General features: G+C 50.9%; 2 protein-coding genes across 5 annotated transcripts; one reads left to right on the forward strand and one right to left on the reverse strand.

The window, feature by feature from the left end:
* The first annotated feature begins 650 nt into the window (after window positions 1–650).
* jmy (junction mediating and regulatory protein, p53 cofactor) lies at window positions 651–10,664 on the forward strand. Its single transcript, XM_019873002.1, has 10 exons — window positions 651–1,770; window positions 5,013–5,186; window positions 6,401–6,551; window positions 6,627–6,796; window positions 7,102–7,267; window positions 7,359–7,558; window positions 7,651–7,725; window positions 7,796–7,888; window positions 8,043–8,511; window positions 9,101–10,664. Exons 1-10 carry the CDS (start codon window positions 1,027–1,029, stop codon window positions 9,409–9,411), a joined length of 2,553 nt encoding a protein of 850 aa, XP_019728561.1. The 5' UTR covers window positions 651–1,026; the 3' UTR covers window positions 9,412–10,664.
* A 1,634-nt stretch (window positions 10,665–12,298) lies between these two features.
* On the reverse strand, window positions 12,299–17,482 carry homer1 (homer scaffold protein 1). 4 transcript variants are annotated; one of them, XM_019873009.1, is made up of 10 exons: window positions 16,962–17,482; window positions 15,637–15,793; window positions 15,416–15,562; window positions 15,237–15,329; window positions 14,409–14,450; window positions 13,987–14,129; window positions 13,573–13,732; window positions 13,277–13,387; window positions 13,121–13,201; window positions 12,299–12,721 (listed from the first exon to the last, which is right to left on the reverse strand). In XM_019873009.1, exons 1-10 carry the CDS (start codon window positions 16,964–16,966, stop codon window positions 12,533–12,535), a joined length of 1,128 nt encoding a protein of 375 aa, XP_019728568.1. In that variant the 5' UTR covers window positions 16,967–17,482; the 3' UTR covers window positions 12,299–12,532. The 4 variants fall into 4 exon arrangements, with proteins under 4 accessions (XP_019728568.1, XP_019728569.1, XP_019728570.1 ...); XM_019873010.1 differs by having other exon boundaries at window positions 15,416–15,547; window positions 16,962–17,478; XM_019873011.1 differs by lacking the exon at window positions 14,409–14,450 and having other exon boundaries at window positions 16,962–17,477.
* Between the last annotated feature and the right edge of the window lie 285 nt (window positions 17,483–17,767).

Consider the following 17,767-nt stretch of genomic DNA (forward strand, 5'->3'; position numbering starts at 1 on the left):
AGAGAACATAAGGGTCCAGATTCACATCTGCTTCACGAAACATATGTATTCATTTAATCGCTCATACATAAATGACATCGAATGAGAAGAAATATTCGATGACTGATTGATGTGGATCCTGCTTAGTTGCAGCCACTTGTTGGAAGTAAAATGTAAACGTAGTATTTTCCTTGTGGTCACTGAAGGTAGCAGCCCTCCTCCAGTTTTAACACGCACGCGCTCGCCTCGGAAACCAGACTGACGGGATTCATTTCTAATACATGTACATTACTGACTACTAGGTATCACCAGTACCTTGACGATCCATGTCTATTTCTAGTACCTCTTTGATTAGGTACTATTTTCTTGTACCTCGTGTGATTGGGTACGAATTGACAGTTCCTTGATTACCCGCTACCATTTCAATTCCTCTGGCAATTGGTAACTTTCTCGTATGTTGATTGACCAGGTGCTGATTTTTAGTATCTTGGCTGACTGGGTATTACATTCTAGTATGACTTACAAAGGCTTACAAAGTACTAACCTGTCGTCCGTCGGTGCCATTTTTGATTCTGACTGTACATGTCCAATTTTCTCGTTGGCTCTTGAACGCGGCAGCTCCCCTCCGGATTTCGCGTGCACGCGCTCGGCTTGTAAACACAAACTCACACGTGACGGCGTTGAAGCTGAGGTGATCTGATTCGTCGACGTCGTCGTCACGGACACAACAAAAGAAAACTAACGAGAAAAGGTTCGAAAGAACCCAGCGGACTGAACGGAGCCGAGCGGGCCGAGGGTGTCATGACAGCCGATTGGACGTGCGTCGTTCGGGCCTGCCTTCGTTCCGGGCCGCCGTTGGTTCGCGTGTCCGGCGGATCGTGCCGAGAGCCTTTGTTTCGGCCGCTTGTTTTGTGCTAATCGGCTTGGTAGCTTGTTTCTAATTGTACTTTTCCAGCTAGTTAGCATTAGCACTTAGCTTTAACAGCCTGGTAAGCCCCCCCACGTCCCCCGCGGTAACCGTCCGCCCGTTGTCAAGCTTCGGCTTCGATGTCCTTCGCCATGGAGGACAACCTGGAGTCCGGCTGGGTGTCCGTCCGGCCCAAAGCGTTCGACGAGAAAGAACGACACAAATTCGCTTTCATCGTGGCCTGGAACGACATCGAGGGAAAGTTCGCCATAACCTGCCATAACCGGACGGTCCAGAAGCGGACCACCTTCCTCGACCCGCTCCTCGACTGGAGCCCGGCCGCGGACGACGGGCTGCCCGGCGCGGCGTCGACGAAAGACGCCGGTCGTCCGGCGAAAGTTCGCCCGATGGGAAAAGTTGACGGTTGGGACTTAGTGTCGCCCAGGGTCACCGACGTGGAGTTCGTGGAACCTGCGGGGGCGCTCAGCTCCCCCGCCGAGGGCCGCGAGGCTGACGGCCGCCAGGATTTCAGCTGGGCCGGCCTCTTCTCGTTCCACGAGCTCCGGGCGGCTCACCTCCAGCTGTGCGCCGTCAACGCCGAGCTGGAGCCCTGCCTGCCGGCCTTCCCAGAGGAGCCGTCCGGCGTGTGGTCGGTGCTGTTCGGCGCCTCGGCCTCCTCGTCGTCGGAGCGGGAGACGGAGGCGCTGTGCTACCAGCTGCAGGTGTACCTGAGCCACGCTCTGGATACCTGCGGCTGGAAGATCTTCTCGCAGGTGCTCTTCGCCGACAGCGACGACATGGAGGAATACTACGAGAGTCTGAGCGAGCTGCGGAGGAAAGGCTACGAGGACGCCCTGGACCGAGCCAAGAGGCGCTTGCAGGAGGTCAGGGCACCGAATCGACGCGGCGAATAATCGTCAACAACTAAGGTCGTGCTTTTGATCACTTTTTAGACTCGGCGCTAGTACCTTCGCCGACCTGCTGCTCGTTTCTCGTGGCTGTCGAGGCACTCGTTGTAGTGACTTGCCCGAACGGATACCACTTGACAGACAACAAATCATTTTTAGTACGTTGATTAGTCGTAGTGCTATTAAACTTAGGACAAATTCACACGTTAATAATTTCTCGTACCGTGACTGAAAGAGACCCTCTTTTGACACAATCATCACAAACATCATTTTCGAGTAACTTGACTAATCAGGTCTTAATTTCTAGTTAGTTGACTAAGTAGTATTTGTCAGACCCGATACTATTTCTGAGAGACTTGGTTGACGGGCAACTACTTTCTTGGACCAGTCAGTCATGGTACTTAAAGCACTTTGCATAAGTCCAGTTGTACAAGGTATTACCTCTACTAGAAGTCGTGCTTTGCCTGATTGCGTATTATTTTCTACTACTTTGGCTTACTGGTACTACTCATCCGAAGTAAAAGTACTTGCTAGTACGTTTCTAGTAGGTTGACTAACCTGATACTATTTCTAGGACCTCAGTCGACTGGGTCCTATTTCTGGTACCTTAACTGACCTTGTACCGATATTGACTACCTTGGGTGGCGTGAGGACAATATCTATCTAGTAAGGGGTCAAATGAGTTCCCCAGTAATAAGAGTGCAGTAATAAAATTAAAAAAAAAATGCCTGGGGAAAATGGCAGCTAAAAAAAAAAAAAAAAAAAGCACAAGGACCACATTCCGTGTAAGTTCCTCATGATGTCATCGACAGCATCTTCTCAGAGGGAAGTGGCAACGGAGCTTAGAATAAGTTCCTCATGATGTCATCGGCAGCATGAGGTATTTTTCCATGAGTAAATATTTGGAGAAATGTGAAATCTCAGACGTGTTTGCGGTGATCACCGTGCGAGACCTGACGAGACAAAGACCTGACGCACGCCGGGGGCGCGACCGCCAAATAATTGTCCCCGGACGTGCCGGACAAGATTAGCTAGTGGAACCGGAGCCGAATGGCGACGCGTACGGTTGGCGAGTCCATCCTCGCAACCTAACCGATGGTTGAGTGGCGGCTTTGCATTTTCAAACCGGATCTTCTCAGAGGGAAGTGGCAACGGAGCTTAGAATGCCACAGACCGACGTCGATAGCTCACAGTTAGGTGGGCGAGACCGGAGGAGTCACAGAGAGGCATAGGAACAGACGTCCTTGGACGTTTTCAAGGCTCAGTCACCTGCCATTGCTCGGCTTGGTGCGCACAAATCGTAAAATCTTGTCTCAAAAACAGAGACGCGCATGAAATTTCTCTTCCGGTCTTCCTCTCGAAACAGGAGACAGGAACCGTGCGGGATCACACGTCATCCCGTAAAAACAAACGGCAGCAGACCGTCCTGGATTCACACCGATGTGAGCAAAGAGGACCGGAGGCGGGAGCCGCGTAGCGAAAAAAAATACTTTGGAAGTACTCCTTGTATACGTGCAGGCAAAAACAATCTTTTATAATTATACTACCGGTACCAAAAAAAAATACTTGGTTTAGTTTTATTTACCGAGACTTCCTGGATCATCAGCCAGGGCGCTCCAATCCGGAAATAGTAGTTTTCAACTTTTTGCGAGTAGTGTATCGAAAAGGAAATTGTCTTAAAGGTTCTACGCAAATATTTGCTTTGGTCCATTAAAACGAAATCAGATTTGCTATTTGGAAGTTAGCCTCACGCTGTCTTTGATGTTTCGAAAAATGTTAATTCGCTTCCTTGGCCAAGAGTCAACTCTGGCTAACAACAAGTATCAAACCTGCCTGGTGACACATCATCTTGAGTCTCCACTTTTTGTTTAGGTTTTTTTTTTTTCAAACTGGCAAACGGGGTGTGTTGTTTCCGGAGAGTCGACTTAAAAAAAAGAAAAAAGTGTACCAGCGAGACCGGGCGGCAGCTCCGGTTCTGAGCAAACTGGTCGAGTGCGTCGTGGCTGACGGGTTTGCTGCTGCCGCTGCCGCAACGTGGTCCTGTAATTACACGCAGAGTTCTTCTTGTTGCTAAATTCAGCACGTGAGAGCTCCTTGGAAGCCAGCGATGCCCAAAATAAGGCAAGCCTTGGATTCCATGCTGTTTTTCTTTGCTTCAACTCATTGAATGAGTTCATCAAAAAAGGTCAAAGGTTCTCATTTTTAAGCTTAGTGTGACCGTCAAAACGGGAATCTCACCGCTGGGAACAGAAGCTAATTTCTATTAACCTGTCTATGGGGTTGCACATTATTTGTTAGCATTAAACTAGCAGACTTTTGCTATCTTCTATTGACATTTTGATGGTTCGATGTAAATTTTTTTTTTTTCCAGGCTAGGTGGATGAGTGGCTAGCACCCCCCCCCCACACACACACACACACACAGTTTTGAGGGTCAGGGGTTCAAATCTGGGGTGAAGCCTAGCGATGCTCGTGCGGGTTTTCATTCGGGACGCCGGCTTCGACCCGTTTGCTTTTGACACCCGAGTGACCATCCTTGACCCGCCTGTCAAGCATTCCCTTTATACACACACACACACACACACACACACACACACACACACACACACACACACACACACACACACACACACACACACACACACACAACAGACGTGTGTGCGGGGTGAGTGGTTGCCATGGAGATGGCGCATGGCCGTAAACAGTAGGAGCAGTGTTCACCTCGCTTGAATGGTTTAGTGTGTGAGACTCTCAGCCCGGCCTGCTCCTCATAAAGGCACCTCTCTTCTATGTCCATAATATATGCCTTTTTTTCTCTTTTTTTTTAATAAACTATAACAAGCAGACGCCGTCTAATTTGAAAAAACGAAAATCAAAATCGCTCCAATCCCAATCATAAATCCAACCCTCTCTAATCTGGGATTAGGGGGAATCTGCGGCCGCCGCTCTTAGTGCGGCTCAATGGCATCGAGTGCTGTAGCCTCGTCCAAGTTGTAGCGCCGCTCGCCGGGGGCCTCGCTGGTCTTCATCACTTGACACGCCGAGCGGAAACGCATTCCGACTGGCCGTTTTTCCGGTCCTCAAACTGTCAGCGGTCACGAGAAATCGTAATCTTGGATGACAAAACTATACCTGCTGTGAATTCAAATAAAAGTGCCGGCAAAGCGTCCGGCCCAGAAGCTCATCTCAATTTGCTAACCTGTCGCGTTGTGCCGGCAGATGTTGGACAAGCACCGGGCCTTGGATAGCATGGTGGAGCTGCTGCAGGTCTACGGGGAGGAGGACGAGGCCTACGGCCAGATGCTGGACGCCGCCACGCAGCTCTACCACTACCTGCTGCAGCCTTTCAGGGACATGAGGGAGCTGGCCATGCTAAGGCGCCAGCAGATTAAGGTGACGCACACGCACGGGCACGCACGGATCCAAAGGCCATCTGTTTGAGGGCTTAGTAGCAGTGCCGACTACCTAGTTTGTCCTGGAGCAAAGCCGAATACGCACGCTGGGTTTTTTTACACACTTGCGGCCGTATCTCGCCTGTGACGTTTTCCTTTAAAAAAAAAAAAAAAAAAAGTGGCCACAAAAATTGGTCGACACGTTCACGTTTTCTGCATCGAGAGTAAAACAAAAAAAAAATATTGAATACAAGGTCTTGGAAGCAACTTGTCCAGTATTACGCGTCACTCAGAGCCGTTTGTATTATTTAAAGGCAAGTAAAGCGCAAGCACCCGCTTGCCTGGCTCTGGCGGCACACCTGTATGCAAATCACGCCGGGACTGGCCTGGCCGGAGGTTGGCTCCGGGGGAAATTGACGATGGGGCATTTTGGACCGCCCTCATCTTCAAGGATAAAGACAGACAATTTGCTCTGGCATTGCATTTTCCGGCAAGCTCGGCGTATGGTTCCTGAAGGCGGAACCGCCGGACGGGTTTTACGGCCGCTCGCGAGCCGTCGCGAGCTCGAGGGCCCGCTCTGCGCCTTGCGACGAGAGGATTACGTTTTCTTTTGTGTCGAACATCTTTCGCAGTGACTGGATTCATGAGAACTACGATGACTGTCGGACCGATAATCCTTTCAAGAGAACAAAAATTGGAGATTTGAAATCTGATCTTGACTTTGAAGGGCGTATCATACACAGTACAGTACACAGAGGCCTCTTTGTGTGCTCGTGCGGTTGTACACGTTTCCGGCCACTGATCCATCCCCCCCTCCGCATTTCTCCCCTTCACTTGTTCCCAACGTCGAGCTCCTTTTCTGCCTCACGTGCACACACACTCGCTAGTTGCGGTACAGCCTGTACGCACATCTGCTTTACATTTAGGCCCTGGCTTCCTTGAGAGCGCGTCAGGCGAGCCGTTCCAGAGGGACCGAGGGGGATGGTGGACGTTTCGGCGTTTGTTCCTCGTAGGGGTTACTCGAATGGTCCCCTTGGCCTCACTCGTAGAACGACTTTGGCGTACGACCGCGAAGACACGTGACGCCAAACTGTGCGAAAGTTGACAGAGAAATCTTGCAACCGTCCACCTCGGTCCCACACTTGTGGCGCCATCTGCTGCTCACGGTGTACATTACACCTCCCTGACGGGCCGGCAATCTCTCTTTCGGGTCAGATCACGCTGGAGACGGAGCGCCTGGGGCCTCACCGGGTGGACGGCCTGAGGAGGGAGGACGAGGAGTGGCAGAAGAAAGGGCACGCGGCCGTCCTCGCCGTCCAGGACCTGACCGTCAAGTTCTTTGAAACCACCAATCGAGCGCAGAAAGGTAAAGCGCGTCGGCGTAGCGCCGGCCCCGCCATCCGGCACGCCACAAAGCGGCTCTCGCATGCGTGCGTTTCAGCGCTGTACGAGCGTATGCGCGCCGACCAGCGGCGGCTCGGCAAGTCGGCGTGGGGGGCGGCGGTGGAGCGCATGGAGCGGCTGCAGTACTCCGTCTCCAAAGAAACGCTGCAGCTGATGCGGGCCAAGGAAATCTGCCTCGAACAGAGGAAGCACGGCCTCAAGGAGGAGGTAGAGAGCCAGCGCGTGTGTGGGTGTGTGTGTGTGTCACCAAAACAGGCAGAGACCAGGTTGTGTCTAAAAAGATACTTTCCTTCAAAACTCCCCATGTCAGTCAGAGCCAGTACTAAAAACGCATTTTGTATTGTTTTCTGAGCGCAAGGTTTTGCTGTAGTTTGGTAACGCTGGCATAACGCATCTCCCTGTCCCTCTCTATTTGTGTGTTGAATGTTCGAGTTGGATTTCGTGTTGAATATGACAAATGTGATTACAGGAACCTCACCTGTGTGTTGTTTCTTTTGGGGTGGGTGGGGCAGATGCGAAGTCTGCAGGGAGGCGAGGACGCCATGCTGCACCTGGACCGGCTGGAGGCGCTCTACTACGAACTCCAGCTGCAGCTGTACGACATCCAGGCCGAAGTGCTGCGCTGCGAAGAGCTGCTGCTCACCGCGCAGTTGCAGAGCCTGCGCAGACAGATTACAGGTGAGACCGCCGCTTGCCGGAAAAATACCCTCGCCTTTCCGCGCTCGTCGAAAAGGGGGCGGACCTTTTTCTTGGTTTGTTTTCCCGGCAGAGAGGCAGGACGAGGTGGTGTACTACGATGCCTTTGAGAGCCCGGACGCCATGGAGGGGGCGGAGGACCCGGCCGGACCCCCGCCCGCGCCGCCCCTCCGTGATGATGAAGAACTGGGGAGGCTGCGGCAGAGGACTCGGCAGCTGGAGGCCCGCAGGGGACGCATCACCTCCAAGAAAGTCTACCTCAAAAACAAGAAGGTGACCCGGCCGCCGACGGTTGATTGGCGAGCGAGCATTTCTCATTTCTCCCCCGAGGAGTCGTCATCCTGTTTTCCTTCCTCTCGGAACAGGAAATCTGCATCTCCAATCATAAGCAGAAAGTTGAAGCGCGTCGGGGCGCCCTCGCCCAGTGCACGCCCCTGCAGGTAAGGCCCACGCCCCCGGCCGGAGCCGCGCCGGGATGCGAACGTGACGCCGGCTGCTTTTGCGCTGCAGGTGCGCGAAACGGAGGAAGGGGAAGCAGAGCGGAATGCGCGAGTGAGTCTGGAGAGGCAGAAAACTCTGGAGCGACTTCGCAGCCTCAAGCAGGTAAAGCGCCTCCGGGCCCTCTTCAAATGACGCCTCGTGCCGCTGCCGCATCTTTTCTCATCCAATTCTTTCTGACGTTCGTGTGTTTCCGAGCCAATGATTCCTCAAGGTCTTGCACCCGTGTCCGATAATTGCCGCGCCGGTTTCCACTCAGCGTTATCCAGGTCACGTGACGCTCAAGTCCAGTCGCCTGAGGCTGCTTCAGACGCGGCGGCGGGCGAGTCAGCCCGCCTGCACGCAGGCGGCCGGCGTCCAGACCGAGCGCGTCACCTCGGACCTGCCGGAACTCGCCGCGCCTCCCGCGGGGGACGCCGGCGAGTCCTTCCCCGCCATCCACGCAGACGACCTGGACTCGTCTCCCGTGTTCCTCTCCTTGCCGACGTCCGTCGTCACTCTGGGTGGAGCCCCTGCGCCGCCCCCGCCGCCTCCGCCGCCTCCGCTCCCTCCTCTGGCGCCCCGATCCGAAGCGGCCGAGCCGCGTCCGGCGTTGCCGCGGGAGTCCAAGCCCGCCTCGCTCCCCCTGGCTCCCATCTCGCCCCGCTTCTTCGACAGCAGCCAGCTGCTGACGGCCAGGAAGAAGCTGAGGAAGACGTCGGCTGAGGACGCTGCGCAGTGGAGGAGAGGTGAGAGACGCCATCAACGCACCCCTCGCAAAAATAACACAACAACGTAACCGATGAGTTTACTCCCACAAAAACACTCAACTTATCCCGAATAGGTTTTTCTCATTTACAGAGTCAACACATTGCTGAAAAAAAGTGAGGTCAATGTCTTTTGAGTCAGATTTTGATTTGATTTCCTACACAAAGTAGATTTTACACCGGGAGAGTGTTGTATTCACAATAAAATAACCATCTCTTTAAATCTAAATCTTTTTTAAAAAATGTTACAATGGATTTTAATGGTATTTAAAATGTAGTAACAGTTTACATGGTATGAATCGATCTTTTATTTTTGCCACTTAAAATACCAACTTGAAAAGCAAAATTGCTTGCTTTCATTTTTAATGTCCACCAAATAAATACATTTATTTCATGAATAAGGAACTCATAATGATCCAATTTTAGGAAAAAAAAAAACGTGATCGTGCCACAAAATATTCCAGGACGGTTGATGATGGAATCATGTATTCAACGGCATACTGGCATGTGGTTGTAAGCAGGCGCCTTTTTTTGTTTTGTTTGTTTTTTTTGGGGTATCCGGTACGGTCAGCGAGCTCCCCGATGGACGAGGTCCTGGCATCGCTGAAGCGCGGCAGCTTCCACCTGCGTAAAGCCGAACTGCGCGTCCTCGCCCCCGACCCGGACGACGACGGCGAGAACATCCTGGCGCAGATCCGGCAGGGCGTGCGTCTCCGGCAGGTGCGCGCGCCGCCAGAGCGGCCGCGTCGCGCCGAACGCTTTGCGCATTCGGCCGACGCCCTGACGCAAAGCATCCACGAGGCCCTGCGCAGGATCAAGGAGGCATCGCCCGAGTCCGAGTCGGAGGACGAGGGCCTGCCCTGCACCGATTGGGAGAACTAGAAGCGCCTGATTTTTTTTCGGGGGGGGAGATTCAATGTGGGTTTTGTACAAGTGGACCACTAAACGTGTTTGTCATCCCTGTACGTTGATGTTTGTCGTCGTACTGTACGTTCCTTGAAGGAGGTGCACATGGAAATGCACAAGTATTCCAAGTTTTTTTTTCCCCCCCCATTATCATTTCATCATCTTCTATTACCAAATTCAAAATGTTCTGTCATGTTTTCCCTTTCGTGTTGCGTGGGCTAACGATGCGCGACTTCTGAGCCTTTGTCGTCAGCCATGGTAAAGCAACGATACGATAGTTCTGGAGCTCCGTTTTTATTGCCGGCGAGTTTTGGAGCTCAGTTTGGAAGCCATTGAAAACAACCACATGAGCTCTGGCTCGCCGTTTCAAAACAATGATAAGTACATTCTGGAGCTTAGCGTTTTATCTATCTCAAGCAGCAATATGGAAGTTCCAAGGCTCATTTTAATTAGCCCGTTTTGGAGCTCATTTTGTCAGTCAACTAAACGAAGAATATGCAACTTTGGGGGTTGATTTGATCAGTTGTTTTGGAATTGGATTTTATCAGCCGTTTAAAGCAACCATACTAGCGTTCTGGAGCTCAAAATAGTTTCTCCCCAACACACTGCCTTGGCCCTCGATGCTGATTACAATGTTTTGTTTTCCATTGATTTTTGTACCTGTATTTTCTTTTCTTTTTTTAAGATATATGAAGTGTGCCGTGTGTGCGTGTTTGATTTGTTTTTAACATCCATCCCATGTATGAAATGTGTCAAACGTACTGTCCAACCGTGGAGCAACACTCTAGCTCCCGCGGGGAAAGTCGAGGTGGGAGTTAGCTTAGCATTAGCATCACAGCTCGAACAGGAATTTTGAGGCGGAGTTAACTTAGCCTCACAGCGCTAACAGAAATGGAAAAGAAGCGTATAAGTTTTGGATTCTTCTTTTTCCCCTGAAAGCTGCTAGTGTGTTGCTTCTCCCCCCCATTTAAAGGAATAAGTCTGCTTTTGTGATGGCTTTTATTTTGAAGTTTGACACAATTTGTACTCAGACCTCGCAACAGACGTGCAATAAGACGCCACGTGTCATTGTACACGTCCCAAAAATATATATGTCTGCATGCCTATGTGTATTCAAGTATTTATTGATGCTTCAAATTTAGAAAAAAAAAAGATTCTTATATCTGTTTTTTTTATGCTCTCCTGACATTCCTCCTTCCTTTTTGCTTTACTTTAAAAATAAACACCAAAAAAAACAAAGGTTGAGTCACTAACTTAATGACCAAGGTTTGTAATTCATTTCAATGGGACATGTACGGTGTGCCTTTGTAGTGCTTTTCAAAACGGAAAATAGCACGCCTTGGCTGCCAGAAGGTGGTGTGGTTGTTTTCAATTCACAAAATGTAATTTTCAATTTCAATAGATACCAAACCAATGCAATTGCTACCATTTCAAGTTTTTGCTTGAAAATAAAAAAAAGATCCTACCTCAATAAATAGTAATTGGTCGACTGACAGCTCATATCTCAGGGCACCACGACCACATGTATACAGCCACCTCGTTCCTCTGCCAATGACGGACGGGTGAGCCTGGCTGGGCAAAGTTGTGGGGCGGAAGAGCCACTTTGTTTGGACGGCTGAAGCACTCTCATGTCACAGCCAAAAGGTAAGCAGAGCTGCAGTGTTGTGTACACAGATAACAAGAGCGCTACCAGTATGGGCTTCTAACGATAATGTTGGGCTAAGTTGTTGACAGATGTCAGCAGGCTACTTGCTTTGGGCCTCGACATGCTTAAGACCGCCGCGTTCCTTGACAAATGCCGTTTGGGTGGCTTGGTGACGAAACGCGGCACAATCGTTGGCAGCTCTGTTTCTTTGATTCAGCGCTCATTATACTATGCCACTTCAAATTACTTTGCCCAAATATGACACTTTTCTTGAAGATGACCTTTTTTCTTCAACTCTTTCAAAGTATTCATACTTGTACGATTACAAAAACAATTCTCAAAAATATGTCCTCTGATTTTTTTTTCTCTTTATTTAAAAAAATGCATACATCTCAAATTTCATCGACTTTTTACTTCGAAACTCCAAAATGACAATTAGTCAGCATCAACATTTTAATTCAAATACTTTTGACGACAAGCCCTTAAAGTCGCGAGGTGTTTCTCAGACGTTTTTTTTTTTTTTGGCAATAAATCAACTGACTATAAAAGGCAATGCCAGCGAAAAAAAAAATTGTCGAGGGAAGAAAAAAAACGTTTGGCAAAAAAAAAGTATCTAACAAGCTTTCGTTACTTGACAAATAGTTAAAAAATATTGCCAGTTTTCAAAGAATGATTTCTTCAATTCACTCAAAGGTTTCACCACAGAAGGTGAAAAGCAAAGTACCTGAAAGTGACGAAGCCTGGGCTAAACCCTCAGCCGCGTCGTCGTCTTTGTATTGCTGCTTGGCGGCTCGCCGTCGCCCTCCCGGGTCCTACGAGAGAACAGCGTACCGTCGTCAAGCCCTCGCACCATTGGTTAATTCGGCTGATGATGTCGTTTGCAAAAAGGAGAAAAAAGGCGGGAGCGAGCCCTCCGAGTTGGATGATTGAATAAGCAAGAAGAAAAAAAAAAAACATGACGGCAGTAAAGGCTTCATCATGATCCCAGCCGTTCACTTGGCTGGTGTAAACCAGCCGAGTGGGTGTGGCAAAAAAGGTGAGCGAGTACCATAAATGCGTAGAAAGTATGTAAACATTGCGGGGACGTGATGGCGGCAGTGAAAAGTGGCGCCCACCATTGAGCTGCGTTCCAGTGACGTCCCCAGTTGCATCTGAGCCGCAATCGACAACTCCGTGGTGTATCTGAGCGGCAGTCGAGCGGCAAACGAGTCCCCCCCCCCGCCCCCATCCCCAGGTGCACCGGAGGTGCAATCGATTTGCTTCGCCGGTGCATCCGAGCTGCGATCGAACCGACCCCCGGGTGTGCGCGAGCTACCATGGAGCCGCATCCCAGGTGCGCTTGAGTTGCGACCCAAGTGCATCCGAGCTGCAATCGAAGTGCATTCGAGGCGCGGGCGAGGTGCACACGTGCCGCAACTCGATCGGCATCGGAGCACCGCTGGGTCGGCAGCCCTAGCTGCACTCCAGCATCTTGGCGAGAGCGTCGCGCAGCTCGCTCAGCTCCGAGATCTTGCCGTCGAGCAGCTGCAGCAGCGAGCGCAGACTCTGGCGGAAGACTTCGCGCTCCCGCAGATTGGCGTTCAGGCGTCGCTCCAGCTCGCCCAGCTGCACCTCCAGCGCCTCGTTACGACGCTCCACTTCCTGGGAAAAGAAGAACAACCCCCAAAACGTCAAAACGCAACTTTTGGGACGGAGCAGGGAAGAAATCCAGATTCTTTGACAATCCGATTTTTGCCGCATCACAGTATTGGATATAGATCGGTAATTCAGCTGTGCCGTTTTATTTTGAAAGTGAACAGGGAGTCTACCGTAACGGTTAAAAGTAAAAAATAAACAGGAAGTCAACTGCTTTCAGGAAGGCCGTGAACTGGAAGCCCGCTATTTGCTTTGAATATGAACACAAGTGAACCATTTAGGTTAGAACCTAGAGAGGAAGTCAACCATTTTGGTGACGTCATGAACAGCAAGTCAACCATTGAAGTTAAAACCTGGACAGGAAGTGGGCCGTTTTTGGGTGGAAGCTGCCATTTCCACGCTCACCTGTAGCTTGTGCGCGAGCGAGTCTCTTTGGGACTGAAAGCGGTTGGCACTCTGCACCTCTGCTTTGAGACACTCCAACTCCTGTCGCCAGAGACAAAGAGCGGCTAGAGCCGAGGTACCAGTTCAAAAGTCGAGGCGTGATGGCGGCGAACGTACGTCCTCCTTGGCCTTCAGCGCCGCCTCCATCTCCTCGATGGTGCGGTTCAGCTCCGTTTTTGCCGATCTGGCCGCCGTGCTCTGGCCGCTCACGCACTCCAGCTCCGTCACCTTTGACGCCCGCCGATTAAAAGGTCACGAGATAAACAAAACAAGCGACGCCGAATACAACAGTGTGGCAATTGTGCTAGCGGGTTGTGAGTTAGCCCGGGGCTTCTCAAATATTTGGGGTCCAAGGGGATGTGAAAAAAGTCCGAATGTGATCCTCCCGCCCCCCCGTTTGCGCGCGCGCCTACCCGTTTGTGGAGCCGCTCCGCTTCCTCCTGGTAGGCGGCCAGCTGCTGCTTCCACTGCTTAACGTTGGCCGTGGATTCCAGCAGCGCTGCCGTTAGCTTCGCGTTGTTGCCCTTCAACGCCGCCAACTCCGCCTCCAAGTGCTTCCCGATGCTGGAGGAACTACGGCCGTTGGGAAAGAGACCCCAGCCCCGTTAATGGGCGCTCAGCGTGCTATTGTGTGTTGATGTTTGATGGGCCTCTCCGTCTTGACGTGCTGCGCAACCCTCTGTACGAGCGATCAGAATGTGCCATTACGAACCCCATTTTGGGGTGCATCGCGATATCCGCAGCCGTACAATTTGATGCGGCTCAAAAGTGACGTTGCCTGCGTTGGTCGGGTGTGAACTCGGTGGTTGAATTTGACGTGCCGTCACCTGTGCGAGAAGGGAAGTGCGTTGTGGGAGGGTTCGGCTCGGGCCTCTGCGGGCTGAGGGCTGTCCGCCGCTGCTCTCTCGTCTTCTGCGCCGTTCACGCTCTCGGGCGTCAGCGGTGACTGCAAAGGGCGGCTAGGGGACGCCTGAAAAACAATCATTCGCGCCTTCAAAAATAGACATGTGCAAATACATGATTGACACACAGAGCCCTTTAAGTGGCGACAGCGGAGGCCCCTTCACCGTGGGTGCACGCAGCCTCAAAAAGAGCACAGAGGTTGGTCCGAGGGAACGTGACGGTGAGTATCAGAGAGCGACGAGGCCAGTGCGCCGCATTGGACGCGATGGCGAGGGTTTGGGGACTTCATGTTTGTAAGAGTGAGGAGAAAGGGGTCACCACGGAGGGGGCTTCACGTCACATTTACCTTCTTGGACGCGGGCAACACGCTCCTTCGGACAGTGCCGCCCTGCGGAGTTGTCGGGCAGAACAGAGGCGGGGGGGTTACGCTGATGGAAGTTGAAGGCTAGCTTAGTTGCTGGCTTGGCCAGCAGCTCAATTGCGCGCGGTTGGTAAATTCATGACAAAATCACTTCTCTGAAGAGTTTGCCGATTGAACGATTTTAGTGGGCAATCGAGTTTATTGCCCACGATGATTTTGGGCGCCAATACAACTTTGATTTCACAGCTTCTGTAGTTCAAAGTGCATCTTTGCTAACGTGACGGAAACTGCTACCAGAAGGTAGTTCAGAGGTAGCCAACTTAGCCATTATTTCAATTTTGCGACTCCTTCAAGCCATCTGGAGAGTAAAAAAAAAAAAAAAAAAAGAATTGCGACATCAGGGTGTCCATACGACAAGAAAAAACAAAAACAAAAAACGGTAGAGTCAATCATGCTGAACTTTGACAAAGACGCGGTTACAGGGCCGAAAGGATCAATGGAATGACTTGAATAACTCGATGACTTCAAAAAGATGAATCACAATCTCCGCCTCTGAGCTTCCGCGGTGATTTTGCGTCACTTGTTTTTACCGCAGACAAACCTGAGCTCCCACCAGCCAACTCTACACTGATTGGCTGACTCCCCCGCCACTCATGGAGCCAGAGGACAGAAACTAGCGTCAACGAGCTGCAGCGTGCGGCTTTACTCTTCAACAACAGACAATTAGACCGGCTCGTAGGCGAAGATTTGACGTTCAAATTGTTGAATGTCGTGAAATGTCGATGTCATGAGTTACGACTGAACAAAATCCACCTGCGGGGGCGCGCTGGTGAGCTCCACCTTCTCTTGCGATTTCTCCTTGGCAAGTCGCGCCGCCTCCTTGAACTCGGCAAACTTTTCCGCAAACTGGGAAAAACCAAAACAAAACAAAAAAGAACCATCCAATGGGTGGCGCCGTACTCGCGGTGAAAACAAATACAACATTCAAAAACCTTGCTCAAGTGGCCCTCGCACGAGAAGCCCAGCCCGTAGACGGTGTTGGCGCGGCTGTCGGCCCACTGGCCAAACTTCTGCGAGGTCTTGGTGAAGGTCATGTTGGGGGTGATGGTGCTGTTGATGACGGCCTGGGGAAGGTTTGACTTCATTTCCAAACACATTTCGCTCTAACTTCAGCAACTATGCGATTAGGCGCCGACATTGAGTGAGAACAGACCTTGGCTCCGTCCAGGCTGATGATGCGGTAAACGTTCCTGGTGCTGTCAAAAAAGTAAGAGACGGTGACGGCGTGTTTGCTGGTGGGAAGCCAGTTCTTCTTGGTGGTCGGGTCGATCTGGAAGATGTGCGCCCGCGTGCTGAAGATGGGCTGCTCACTGCACGGGGACAGACGCAGGTGACTTTTCAAATAATACACGGAATAATGTCAGGACGTAACTGTTGCTGTTGACCATGTGGGGTCGCCATCCTCACATTGCACACTAAAATATTGGTGACTTTGAGTGTGTGGGGCTTAAAAGGCGGGGCCTACTATGATGTGACAAGCAGTGTCATGTTTCCAGCACAGCCCGGATCCAAAGCGACCTTGGGTTTTGCATGCTGCCATTGTTCAAACTTAATCCCTTTTCGTCCCCCAAATGAAAAACGACAACGCGATGGGGAAGCCACAGGAATTTGTTGTGGCGAAAGACGTTTTCAAAAGAAGCTGTTCCCGGTCACAGTATCACCATCGTAAGAACCTTCCTGTGATTCGGAGTGAATGATTCCATCAATAAAAGCTGCGCACGTGATGGGCTCCTCCCCAGCGTAATTCGAAATAATCTGACTGCAAAACACGCAGCCGTTTTGGCAGCCGTAAACCGGCATGACTGATTTAGATGCTGCGTCGCCACGGCAACGAGGCAACAGGCCACGTGACCGCATCTCTCTCACCCTCCCACAAAAACTCACTCAGCCAGTCTGATGTGATCCGCTATTAGGAGGTGGACTTGTTTAGATGTTACGTACAGTTTAAAAGATGTTATCATGGGAATGTAAACCATGTATGTTTTTCCCCAGACGATATATTGAAGATAAATGACATTTTATGATGGCGAGAATACAAAAATTTAACTTGTGGAAGGTACAACCCCACCGTTAAAAGGAGGTTCACTGAATTGGTCAGAAAAAGAACCAAACTGCTGACTTTTGGAAAAAACTCAAAAAACAGTCGTGCCAGTGCGTTTTCATCCACACCCCGAATGGCGACGGCGTGTTGCCGAATTGACACGCGACATGATGCGTCAGTCAGTCTGTGTGAGTGGATTTATTGACAGCTGCTGTCCTCGCGAGCGGCTTTAATCTCCTGTGAGTGTTTATTAAGCGAGCCAGCGGTGGCTACCCAGCTAGGCTAGGCTAGTAACGGCTATCAGTGCTGCCGCTGGTAGGCGAGCGTTGACGAGCTGACAAGTGACGCGCAGGACTGTGCCGCGGAGCGCGAAAACAAACCCCGCTGGCGATTTGGCTTTAGCACCGCACGGCAAATAACAAGCGCAGAATACGTACCCCATGGTTGCTGGTGTCGTCCGATCGTTCCCCAAGATGCTCCCCTCCAGCCGCCGCCCGCCCCCGCTGGTCCTCTCGCTCCTGTCCGCGCTCTCACGATTCACTCCGACATGGCTTGACGCGTTGGCGGCCGTCGGTGCACAAGTGCCCGAAGTGGCATGATGATGATTACCGCGAACGCTCTGCCTCCGCCGCCCGGCTAGCACCTGCTAACACCTGCTAGCATCACTCGGCTCGACTCATGAAAGCTCCAGTCGGCTCGAAGCAATTAAAACTCACGTTTGTTACGAGTTGCTGCGAAATGCACTCAAGCGAGGTTATTATTAGTATTGGGTTTTTATGTTTTGTTATTGTAAAATCCCCGTGTAAACTCACTATTGTACATCATTCGTTACTAGCTTTATGGCTAGTGGGTTCCATAAAGTGGGGAGACGTACGACAGTGGCGTCATCACGTAAAACTTTACATTTCACGCGATTGGCTGAATGTTACGAGGGGGAGGGGGAATTTGACAGACATGTATCCAGGGTTTCATTTATTCACTCTACCAGTGTTTTTTGTAACACATTTTAATATATCGATGCGCGTATAAATGTTGCCACTCATATAAAAGCTACATTAAAATTAAGTACAAAGCAGCGTATATCATTATCGACCACTTCTACGTTTGCTACTTAGTGTGCTTTGTTTCATGTTCCAAAAATGGACGAGTTTCAAATATCGACAAAGCCTTTATTGTTTGCCCTCTGACAGATAGTTCGTTTTCTCAACCCCGCCTTGACCCATGCCTGCATCTCCAATGGATT

This window comes from Hippocampus comes, unplaced genomic scaffold (assembly GCF_001891065.2).
Source record: "Hippocampus comes isolate QL1 unplaced genomic scaffold, H_comes_QL1_v1.1 scaffold333, whole genome shotgun sequence".
NCBI lineage: Eukaryota > Metazoa > Chordata > Actinopteri > Syngnathiformes > Syngnathidae > Hippocampus > Hippocampus comes.

Coding starts and splice junctions, on each gene's coding strand:
- homer1 (XM_019873009.1), bottom strand. Junction 14,451..15,236: donor TCACCAGCGCGCCCCCGCAG/GTGGATTTTGTT, acceptor ACAACTCCGCAG/GGCGGCACTGTCCGAAGGAG. Junction 14,130..14,408: donor TGTTGCCCGCGTCCAAGAAG/GTAAATGTGACG, acceptor ATTGTTTTTCAG/GCGTCCCCTAGCCGCCCTTT.
- jmy (XM_019873002.1), top strand. CDS start 1,027: ATGTCCTTCGCCATGGAGGACAACCTGGAGTCCGGCTGGGTGTCCGTC. Junction 5,187..6,400: donor TAAGGCGCCAGCAGATTAAG/GTGACGCACACG, acceptor CTTTCGGGTCAG/ATCACGCTGGAGACGGAGCG. Junction 6,552..6,626: donor CACCAATCGAGCGCAGAAAG/GTAAAGCGCGTC, acceptor CGTGCGTTTCAG/CGCTGTACGAGCGTATGCGC.